Raw genomic sequence first — 11,054 nt, 5'->3', positions numbered from 1 at the left:
AGCAGCCTCAAACATCATGGCTGCATGGCTTGAGCTGTAAGGGAATAAAGGGTCCCTGCAGAGATCCCTTTCCTTCTGCGTTCCTGATGATTTTCACTCATGATGCTATCTGGGCTGTTATACGCGAACCTGCTTTCAATGCCCTCTGCACCTGCAAAAGTTTCAGGGTAGACATACGGCTTTGTTTCCAGCAATTATGCGGTAAGAAGTGTTGCAGAACTAATAAAGCAGAAGGGCATGCGGGGTGGTCAAGCATAAATCCACAGCTAATGCGCCATTGAAGGGACGTGGGTGGCGCTCTGGTCTTTGTTTTGGGCTTGCCGATCAGAAGGTTGGTGGTTTGAATCCCAGTGACGGGGTGAGCTTCCGTTGCTCAGTCCCTCCTCCTGCCAACCTAGCAGTTCAAAAGCACGTCTAAAAGTGCAAGTAGATAAATAGGTACCACTCCGGTGGGAAGGTAAACGGCGTTTCTGTGCGCTGCTCTGGTTTCGATGTTCCGTTGTGCCAGAAGCGGCTTAGTCATGCTGGCCACATAACCCAGAAAAACTGTCTGCAGACAAATGTCGGCTCCCTCGGCCTGAAAGCGAGATGAGTGCCGCAACCCCAGAGTCGTCTGTGAGTGGACTTAACTGTCAGGGGTCCTTTACCTTTAATCCACCATTATTGTGTCAATGATATGTTGGGAGGATGCATCCACAAAAAGACATCAGTCCGGAAGGGCCCAAGAATTCCCGGGTTCAAATCTCAACCTAGCCAAACACTCACGAACAACAACCAGCCTCTGCCTGTCTATTCATGAGGATGTTGCTCAACAGAACTTACTCAAGCGCTACATTGGTATCCTGCCCTTCCTCCAAGAATCATAGAATTGTAAGGGATCCCAAGGGTCATCTAGTCCAACCCCACATAGAAGCAGCATGTATGTTCCCCATCCACCAGCCTCACAACAACCCTGCGGGGTTGGTGGATGACTAGGACAAGTCATTCCATTCAGTTTCATGTCTCAGATATAGGGGGTCAACCCCAGATTGCCCTGGTCCTAGCCTGAAACTCGGCTCTAACCACTATGATACACTGTCTCCCAGGGCAAAAGTGGTGGCGGGCAGCAATTATGTCTTCTCCTGAGACCTCTTTTTCCAGTTACATCAGAGTGAATGGAGAAAAAAGAGGAACTTCTGCTCCATTGGCTTACGCAGAAGGCGAGAAAGTGAAAATGGGGGTGTCTCATTGGTCCCACCCCACAACATGACATCGCAAGGGTCCAGGCTCCAGGAAGGATATTATGGGGCCCATGCAGTCTTTCAGATTTTGTCTGGCCTCCTCCAGGAAACCCATTTACTTGCTTTCCCAAATCTTATGTGAGCTTTACTCATTCATTCTTATCTGCCTATGGGGTGTTTATAGACAGTGAGCATCCATTCCCATTCGCTTGCAGGGGGCTGGATGGCATGCTTGCTTGATCTATCTATCATCTATCTATCTATCTACATCTTCCTCTTAATTGTTCATTCATTCCCCCCCCCCCGCACACACTTTGCACTGTGTTTTCCTGCTAACTTCCTATCCACCAAAAGTCCTTTTTTAAAGTTAATTTGCTCTGTTAGGGCAACAAGAGCGCTTTAAATCCACTTTAACTACAGAAGCCTAGATTTCTGGTATATCTTTGGATCCTTCCCACAAGGTGTTGAAAATATTGGGGTACAGTCCCATCATCCCTGACCTCTGCCCAACATCTGGATGGCCACAGGTCCCCCCCTCACCCCAGAGGATTTTCTCCAATTAGTTTGGAGGGCCCGAACTCTTGCCCCACATATAACAGCTGCCTGTTCTGCATAGTGTGCTGGTCTAGCCCAGAACGAACATGGACTGCTTTGTACATTTTAAAGCACCGTATAAATGTGACAGCGTTACTACTGCCGTTGTCGTGCATCGCTGCGGAATAACTACCACCCCAGGCTCCTTCCTCGCAGTTGCAAAACGCTGACCGGAAACCCATTTTGCTCCTTTTAAAAGAGGTTGGGGAGAACCTTGATGGAGACCACTCTTTCGCCACTCAGAGCTTGACAAGGTCATCAAAGGATGTCGAGGGATACGGGGATCTTGAGATTGCTCCTCTACTGCCTTCTTGCCCCTGTGAGTCTCCGAACCGCGCGTGCACATTTACTCTGAATTATTCAGTCTGGAAGATTGCATGGAAATGCTGTTTACACACATCTGCGAGTCCTCAAGGCTTGCTCCCAGGGTAATTTTGTTTAGGAAGGGTACCTGTCCCTAAATATGTATGTGTGCTCAGAATTAAGTCCTGCTGAATTCAGTGGGGCTTATTGAAAGAACCATAGCTCAGTGGCAGAATCACACCCAAATGTCCCAGGTTCAGTTCCCAATGACATTTCCAGTTAGGGCTGCGAGAAACTCCCGTCTGAAATCCTGGACTGCAGCTTCTGATCAACAAAGACAAATAACCGAGCTGGATGGAACAACGCTCCGTATAAAGGGAGCCTCCTTGTTTAGGAAATGTCTGTCAATGCTCAGTGCACGTACTTGTGAATGAGTACTGTTGCAAGCAGTGGGAGTTACTCCCTCGTGAACATGGCTGGCATACGAGCTGCAACATTATTTAGTTGCCCTGTGCTTCCAACAACCAGGAGGCTTCCAGATATTTTGGACTTCAAATCCTATCAGTCTCATCCAGCACAGCTGTTCTAACTGGATGCAAGGCTATTCTTTCTCTCTCTTATCGCACTTTACAGCTCTCACATTGGACAGGTAGCATATACTCTGCTTTGGAAAACTCACAGCACACCATAGAAGGTCTAATTAGAAGCGAAGCCTCTCTAAAGGCTGGGAATGGTTTTCAGCAATTTGGAATGTAAAAAGTACCTGCAGAGCAAAGAGTGCCCCTGACCATGTGCAGAATGGCAGTCACTCCCACACTGAATAACCTCTACACAACATCTGAGGGTACCCAGGCCAGAGACTGGGGCTTAGCAGGCTTAACACCCACAACCTTTTTTTTTATTTAAAGAGATTAAAACAGCCCCCACAACACAGTGTTCCTTGTGCCTGAGATACAAGCATTCCCAGCGGCAACCTCCCTTCTTAAATCTGCTGTCAGTTGGCAGTCTCAAACACTGCCCATCCCATACAGGTCAATTCAGGAGCAGAAGCACCCCCAGCTCAAGGAAGCTGGCTCCCATGCAAATGTGCCCAGGGATGCCAGTTTTTCATTTTGTTCACTTTAAAGATGCCCAGGACAGAACCCACCACCACAAAAGCAGCCAAGTCACAGACCCTCATTTTCACCTCTGACATTGGAATCGGAAGTCAAGAGGGACACTGAGCCTGTGCAGAGTGCTCCCCGTGCACGCATGGGAGGACGCCACAGCAACCTACCTAGACATCAGGGGACGGCTACCAGGTCAGACATCTTTTCAGAAACCCAGCGCTCGGGAGAGTCCGTGCAACCATTCCCTCCCTACACGGGCACATGAAGCTACTCGCAAGCATCGGGGCACCTTCCGAGCCCCACACCACCTCTTTCTGCCCAGCCACCTACGCGCATCAGAGGCTCAGGCATGCTCATCCTTCATCCTCACCCGCAAGACGGAAGAATAGCTGGCGACCCCCAGCCCTTCACCTCCCTTTCTCAGTCTCTGAAGCTCTTGTTCCTCATCCACACACCGCGCGCGCCTAACTTAACACGGAGGTCGAGCAAACGCCCTCCGGAGTCCCAGCTTGCATGCGATGATTAGAAGAGCCCCGGAGGGCATCAGCCAAGCCCTCGAGCCGGACTCGGAACAAAGAGCTCCCCCGCTCACCTGAGAGCCACAGGCGAGGGTCGCCAGGTACCCAAAGCTGCCCAGGCGCGCGCCCCGTGACGGCTACCCCCGCCGCTTCCTTACCTTCCATCTCCTTGGTCTCGCCGCAGTTCATCGCCAGAGCCCGTTCATGGCCCCCTCCCGTGTCCGGCAAGGGGTTGCCTTTGGAGCGGAATTCCGCGAACATCAAGCGCATGCGGCCCGAGGCGCGGGGATGGGCGGCGGGATTCAGACGATCGGCGGTCTCGCGCAAAGAGCTCCGGGCTGGGCGGGGCAGGGCAGGAGCCCGTGTTGCTGCCGCTCGTGTGGACGGAGCCCGGCGCTCTCCTCCTCTCCACGTTCAAGACACTTCGGCAAAGTGGCCAGCGCTCGCCTTGCGCACCGCCTATCACTGCAAATCCGCCGCCTCCTCTTTCCCTCCTCCCTTCCCGCTTTTGTCTCTTTCTGTCTCTCTCTCTCTCTCTCCTACTCTCAAGTCACCCGACGACGCTGCTGCTACTGCCGGATCGGAGGGAGACGATGCTCAAACACGCCCCTCGCCGACATCCCTGCAAGGTCATCCTCGCCGCCGCCCGTGCCAGCCACTGCCTCGTTGCGCAGCGAGGCGCACGGCAGAGTCCAACAACAAGGCGATCATTTCGCCTTCGCCGCCGCCGCCGCCGCCGCCGGTCCTCCCACCCCGAGCTGGGCGGGGAAGGGCCGCGGACGCAGCAGCTGCCTGCAAGTCCCGGACAAAGCCCGGCAAGCAGGCGAGGCGTGGTGCTGCTGGTGGCGGCGCGCCTTGGAGCGCCGCTGCGCGCGTCTCCAGCGCGCCGAGAGCCCTTCGCCGGCGCCTGGGCTGGGCCCAGCAGGCACGACCCCGGCTCCGGCAGGGAGGAGAAGCTCTCCGCGAGGTTGCGAAAGGAGGAGGAGCCGCGGGAGGCGGGAGCCGCCGGGATCGGGCCTGCAACCTGCCAGGGAAAGGAGCCGGGAGCCGCACGGCGTGCCCAACCGGGAGGTGCTTCGTAGCGCGGCTGGCGAGCGCGCGTTGGCAGTAGGAGAGGTCAAGGCTCGCGGGGCACCTCTCGGCCGCCAGGCCAGCGTGGGCACCATCCGGCCGGGTGCTGGCTGGCTCCGGCGAGCAGCAACTCTCCCTGCGCGATCCCGCCCATCCCACCGCTGGCTTTTCCCCGGCGGCCACCGCCCCAAGGGCTCTCGGCTTGGCCGGCTGCCGCGCAAGGGCGCTCTCGGGGAGGCCTCTGCCGTCGCCCCGCGCTTGGGCGCGCACGTGCTCCCGCTACGCACACGCCCCGATCCGCCTCGCCCTGCCCTGCCTCTGGTTGGGCTGGTTTTCCCAGCCGTACCTAGTGTTATTTATTTATTACCCCACGCCTTTTGCAGTGCAATACTATGCATATCTACCCAGATCAATGGCTTACTCCCAAGTAATCCTATGCACGCTTACCTCGGAGAGCAACCCAATCGAATTCGTTAGAACTTCGTGTAGGCATCCAGAGGGTTGAATTGATTAATCTTTTAGGTGTTTTTTTAATTATTATTATTAAGAATGCCCTTGGCTTTATTGCTATGGGGGTGTTTTAAATTACAGACTGTCTTTTCTTAAGCTGCTTCTCAGCCACTTTCAGAATTAAAATAAAATAAAACATACTCTGAGATCGGAAGGAAGCTCACCTGTCATTTAGCCTCAAGCCACCATAGGGGAGGGATCAGCTATTATATATTTGTAGCCATATGCCAACGTCTTTCTAGAGTTGCCTGTTTTATTCCTCCCTCTCTCGGTCCTTTGTTTCCTTCACCCCCCTCCCTCCTGATTAATGGTTGCTATTAGCTAGTCGGTTAGGGATAAGGCGGGTGCCATCCAGTGTACACAGCGCTTGACAACAGCAGTCAGAGAGACGGGGAACTAGCCGCCTCCTGAGGAGCTGAGAGACTGTGCCTTGACAGCAAGGAAGTCAGAGGAACATAGGAAATAGAAGAACACAGGAAACTGCCTTGCACTGAAACAGACCATCTTAATCCCTACTGTCTTCACTGGCCAGCAGTAGCTCTCCTAGGATTGAAAGGGACCACATGGGTCATCTAGTCCAACCCCCTGCAATAGGAAATTTTTGCCCAAGGCGGGGCTCAAACCCTTGACCCTGAAATTAAGAGTCTCATGTTCTAGCCTTCTGCATGCAGTGCCATCGCTCTACCCTGAGCTACAGCTCTTCCTTGATGAAGGAAGAGGCACTGTGAGGGATGTAGGCTTGCACAAGTGCAGTTAGAGCTGTGGAAGTTTGGTTATAATGGGGCAGGCATGGCCACACGTGGCCCTACAGCTGTTTTGGGACTACAGTTCCCATCATCCCTGACCACTGGTCCTGTTAGCTAGGGATGATGGGAGTTGTAGTCCCAAAACAGCTGGAGGGCCAAGTTTGGCCAGGCCTGGAATGCCTGAAGATTTAAGGCATACAATGGACTGCTTTGCTAAAGTAACCCTGAGAGCAAAAAAAATGGGCTATCAGAAGAAGGCCCTGGATTACAGTCATATCTCATGTTACGTTTGCTTCAGGTTGAGGATTTTCAGGTTGCGTCCCACAGCAACCCGGAAGTACCGGAACGGGTTTCTTTCAGGTTCTGCTGCATGCGCAGACGCGCAAAATGAATCATGCGCAGAAGCAGCGAATCGCAACCCACGCATGCGCAGATGCGGGTTGCATTCTTTTCAGGTTGCAAACGGGCCTCCGGAACGGATCCCATTCTCAACCAAAGGTGCCACTGTACTTACTCAGGCAACAGAGTCACTGCTGAGTGTTCCAGTGATCTATTATGTCTCCACTTGTGGATTATTGAATGCACCATTTGTAGCGAGCATATGGAAGGGAGCGTGCGTGATGAAAATACAATACAATGACTCCCAGCGTGCAAGAATATTGCAGAAGGCCTCTATGAAAAGCCATAAAGCAGAAATAGACTTCAGTGTTACGTATTATGGCTTCTTCAACCCATAAAAATGGTCAGAGGGTGGCTGTTTCATATCTTTGAACCCCAAGCACCTAGAAGGGGGTCCTGTTTTTACAGCAAAAGGAGCGTGTGGTCCAGGGTGCCAAACATCCCCCCCCCTTACGTCCCCTCAGGTATTTTACCCACGTCACATGGAGTCACTTCTGGCTGAGGATAAGACTGCTGGTAGAGGGGTGGATAAGCTGCAGGGTGGACACATAGCAGCATGCTAGAAACTCAGATATATATTATCTAGGTGCCAAGTGGCTCCTGAAACCAGGGTTATAATTGCCAAAACAGGAATGTCTAGTTGCCATTTGGGGGCCAGATGGCTCCAAAGCCATATTTTTCAATACCACTTTGGGGTTCCTGAAATTTGTTCTGATTGTGCAGATAAAGTATTGCGGTTAGAATTCTACAGGATGCGCCGTTAGCGTGTGAAAACGGTCAGGATCCGATGGTCCCCATGCATGAACCTCCAGGCGGTGGAGACTTCAGGGGCAAAATGCTCCTGGCATCTAACGAATTTTGAACGCTACACAGCTGATCTAGTCCTCTGTTAGGGATGTGGAGAAGGCAGATTGGGGTCGACTGGGAGATAGGCAATGATTTCTGACACTCACATGTTTAGCAATATCAGCATAAGTGTTCTCCCCAGAAAGTCCAATTAACCCAGCATCCTGTTTTCACAGTGGCCAACCAGAAGACTGTGAGAAGCCCTCAAGCTGAGCTCAGCTGCACTGGAGTTAGTTAGACAGCTCTAAAGTGTTTTCCGAAATGCGTCCCAACCTTCTGTATGGCTGCCACCCTCTTTGCTGACATAGTGCTAGCCATTGACCTTTACGTAGTTTTTTCCCTGTTTTGGAAAGGATGGAGTCAGCTTTGTCTTTTTAATTTATTGTTTGGGACAAAAGTGTTAAGAGCTCCCGTTACCCCATTTAAATTCACCGGGTTTCACGACCCGCTCCCCTTTAACTTGACCGTATAACTGGAGAGACAGTAGTGTAAAGGCCCATGAAAAATTAATCAGGCTTATTCCAGGGGAGCGGGATTAAAAAATAAATAAAAAGATGACTCCAATTCAGCATAATAAGAAATCCAATATAACGAATCCCGGCCGTGGCTAATGATCTTATCAGCATGCAATGTACACTACAGGCCACAGAAAGAGAATAACCTCATCAGCTTTGACAGGTTGTTCTAGCCAGCTAAACAGAACAGTCGCCGCAGATATGCCCAGCAAGGGGAGAGGATGTTGACAAGGAAGGAGGTGAGGGTGTTAGCATGGGTGACCTTCAGGAGATGCAACAATTTCCCTGTCCCCATTCCCCTTGCCAACTCTCCAGCTGCTGCTCCCCTGGCTGGTGTGTCTCATCAGGCAGGTCTCTGCTGTGGGTTTGACCTGATGTGTCCCAAGGTCAAGGCAGGACCAGCTCAGAACGGGTGTGGTGCTAGCGGCTGCAAAGTCCCTGGAAAACCAAGGGCTCCTCTAGTCAACCTATTTACTGACCATTCATCCATATTGCCTGTGCAAAGCAGATTACAGTGGTACCTCGGGTTAAGAACTTAATTCGTTCCGGAGGTCTGTTCTTAACCTGAAACTATTCTCAACCTGAAGCACCACTTTAGCTAATGAGGCGTCCTGCTGCTGCCATGCTGCCACTGCACGATTTCTGTTCTCATCCTGAAGCAAAGTTCTTAACCTGAGGTACTATTTCTGGGTTAGCGGAGTCTGTAACCTGAAGCGTCTGTAACCAGAGGTACCACTGTATAGGCTATGGTCAAAGCCACACCATATATTTTCAGCACACGACTCCCCCCGCCCAAATCCTGGGAACTGTGCTTCGTTACAGGCGATGGGAATTCTAAACACAGTCTCCAGGATTCATTTATGGCGTCAGGGCCGTCTTAAGCATATTCAGCGCAGTGGTGCAAAGCTCCCTCCGGCACCCCCCCCATTTCCCAGAGTTTTTTAGGGAGACTGGCGGGGCTGGAGGAGGTGGGCAGTGGCTGGAGGGCGACTCCTCTGGTGGGGAAGAGGCGGAGGTTGGACGCTTCGTGCTGTGGTGGCCACGGCAGACGGAGGCTCCAGGTACGGTGCTGCAAGGACAGCGAGCTGAAGCTGGGAGGAGCTGCGTCCAGCCTCCGCCTCTTCCCTGGCGCCCTCCAGAACTTGGCGCCCTGGTGCCCTGTGCCACTAGCATCTATGTATAAGACGCCCCTGTACGGGGGAGCCATGTGCTTTAAAGGACTTATCGTTCTTCCGTCTTTGAGACCCAAGGTGGAGCGCACAGGTTTGCAAGGCGTTTCCTATGCAGGCACCAAACATAAAGTGTAGGTTGTGCTGGGTCCGACCCATAGGTGCCCGTCTAGGTCAGCACCCTGCTTCCTGCAGTGAGCAACCAGTTGCCCACAGAAAGTCCACAAGCAGGGCATGAGGGAAGGGCCTTCTGTTGTTGTTCCCCATCAGCTGGTCTTCAGAGGCATAGTTCCTCTGATCCCAGAGCTACCCCATGTGGAAATCTGGCACATTTGAAGAGGAGGGCAACCAAGATGATCAAAGGTCTGGAAACCAAGCATTATGAGGAATGGTTGAAGGAGTTGGGTATGTTTAGCCTGGAAAAGAGGAAGCTGAGAAGAGATATGTGATAGCCATTTTCAAATATCTCAAGGGCTGTCGCATGGAAGAGCCAGTGTGGTGTAGTGGTTAAGAGCGGTAGTCTCGTAATCTGGGGAACCGGGTTCGTGTCTCTGCTCCTCCATATGCAGCTGCTGGGTGACCTTGGGCCAGTCACACTCCTGTGCAGTCTCTCAGCCCCACTCACCTCACAGAGTGTTTGTTGTGGGGGAGGAAGGGAAAGGAGAATGTTAGCCGCTTTGAGACTCCTGAAGGGGAGTGAAAGGCGGGATATCAAATCCAAACTCTTCTTCTTCTTCTTCTTTCTCCTGCTCTGGACTGAAAACAATGGCTTCAAGTTACAAGAAAGGAGATTCCGATTAAACGCCAGGAAGAACTTTCTGACGGTAAGAGCTGTTTGACAGTGGAATGAACATTATCGGGAAGTTGTGGACTCTCCTTCCTTGGAGAGGTTGGATGGCCATCTGTCATGGATGCTTTAGCTGAGATTCCTTCATTGCAAGGGATTGGAATAGAGGACCCTCGAGGTCCCTTCCAACTCTACAATTTCTGTGAAATCAGGACTTGTAGCCAGTGGACAGCCCTTATCCTTCCTCAATGTGTTGCAGCAAGGTCGTTCCATTACATCAACCAGTCCTAGGCCAGGGTTGGGAAATATTTTTCAGGCTGAAGGCCACTCTGCCATCTGGGCAACCTTCCAAGGGCCACATGCCAAGGATGGGCAGGGCCAGGGACAACAATGTAAATTTTAGCATTTCACTAAATGTTTCTATACCTCTCACTCTCCCAGGCAAGTAGGAAGCATTCTTCCAGCCAGACTCTCCCCAGATGCTCCAGTGGGTTTGGTGAGCCCCTAGAATAGATTTGGGGGACGGGAGGAGAGTCCTGTTGCACAAACAGAAATCCTTGCATTGTTAGGTTGTGGGGTTTTTTTTTTTTTTTTTGGAAGGGTGGAGTGTTTTGCTTTAAATGCATGGTTAGCACTGCTTTGGATGCAACCCTGCATTCCAGTGTGGTGTAGTGGTCAAGAGCAGTAGATTTGTAATCTGGGGAACTGGGTTCGCGTCTCCACTCCTCCACATGCAGCTGCTGGGTGACCTTGGACCAGTCACACTTCTCTGAAGTCTCTCAGCCCCACTCACCTCACAGAGTGTTTGTTGTCGGGGAGGAAGGGAAAGGAGAATGTTAGCCGCTTTGAGACTCCTTCGGGTAGTGATAAAGCAGGATATCAAATCCAAACTCTTCTTCTTCTTCTTCCAGTTGGTTGGGAGTCAACAGCCTGGTTGGATGTCAAGTAGGTAGCTATCTATTTCAGGAAACAGCCAGATTCTTTCTTCCTCAACCACAAGCACATTAAAACCCTGTATTTTTAAACCTTGCGATTAGGGAAGTCGTCAACGAATCGCACCGATTCCTCGCCAATGTGAGAAGGCTGACGTGCAGAAATACCCAAGGAGACAATTCCAGGCTGCTTGACGGTTTCTATTTCCGTGCTTTTTCTCTGCGACCACAAAATCTTGGAAACTTCGTTGCTTCCATGAAATCCCAGACTCCCTTGAAGCACCCAGCTTGAGGAGAAAGAAAAATACCCAGCATTCCAGACCTCAACCAAACTG

The 11,054-nt window shown here is 51.8% G+C and overlaps 1 protein-coding gene across 2 annotated transcripts in view; it reads right to left on the bottom strand.

Moving 5' to 3' along the window:
- SAMD10 (sterile alpha motif domain containing 10) overlaps positions 1–4,566 on the bottom strand; it is a 52,021-nt gene extending 47,455 nt beyond the window's left edge. The window contains exon 1 of one of the 2 annotated variants that reach the window (XM_082226506.1): positions 3,903–4,566. In XM_082226506.1, the coding sequence (XP_082082632.1) occupies positions 3,903–4,014 (112 nt within the window). In that variant the 5' untranslated portion in view covers positions 4,015–4,566. The remainder of the gene's footprint in view (positions 1–3,902) is intronic. The other variant, XM_082226505.1, reaches the window with a different exon arrangement.
- Between the last annotated feature and the right edge of the window lie 6,488 nt (positions 4,567–11,054).

Source organism: Podarcis vaucheri (genome assembly GCF_965113315.1).
Source record: "Podarcis vaucheri genome assembly, chromosome: 6".
Taxonomy (NCBI): domain Eukaryota; kingdom Metazoa; phylum Chordata; class Lepidosauria; order Squamata; family Lacertidae; genus Podarcis; species Podarcis vaucheri.
Note: the sequence above shows the minus strand (reverse complement) of the source record. Positions and strands in the feature narration are given on the sequence as shown.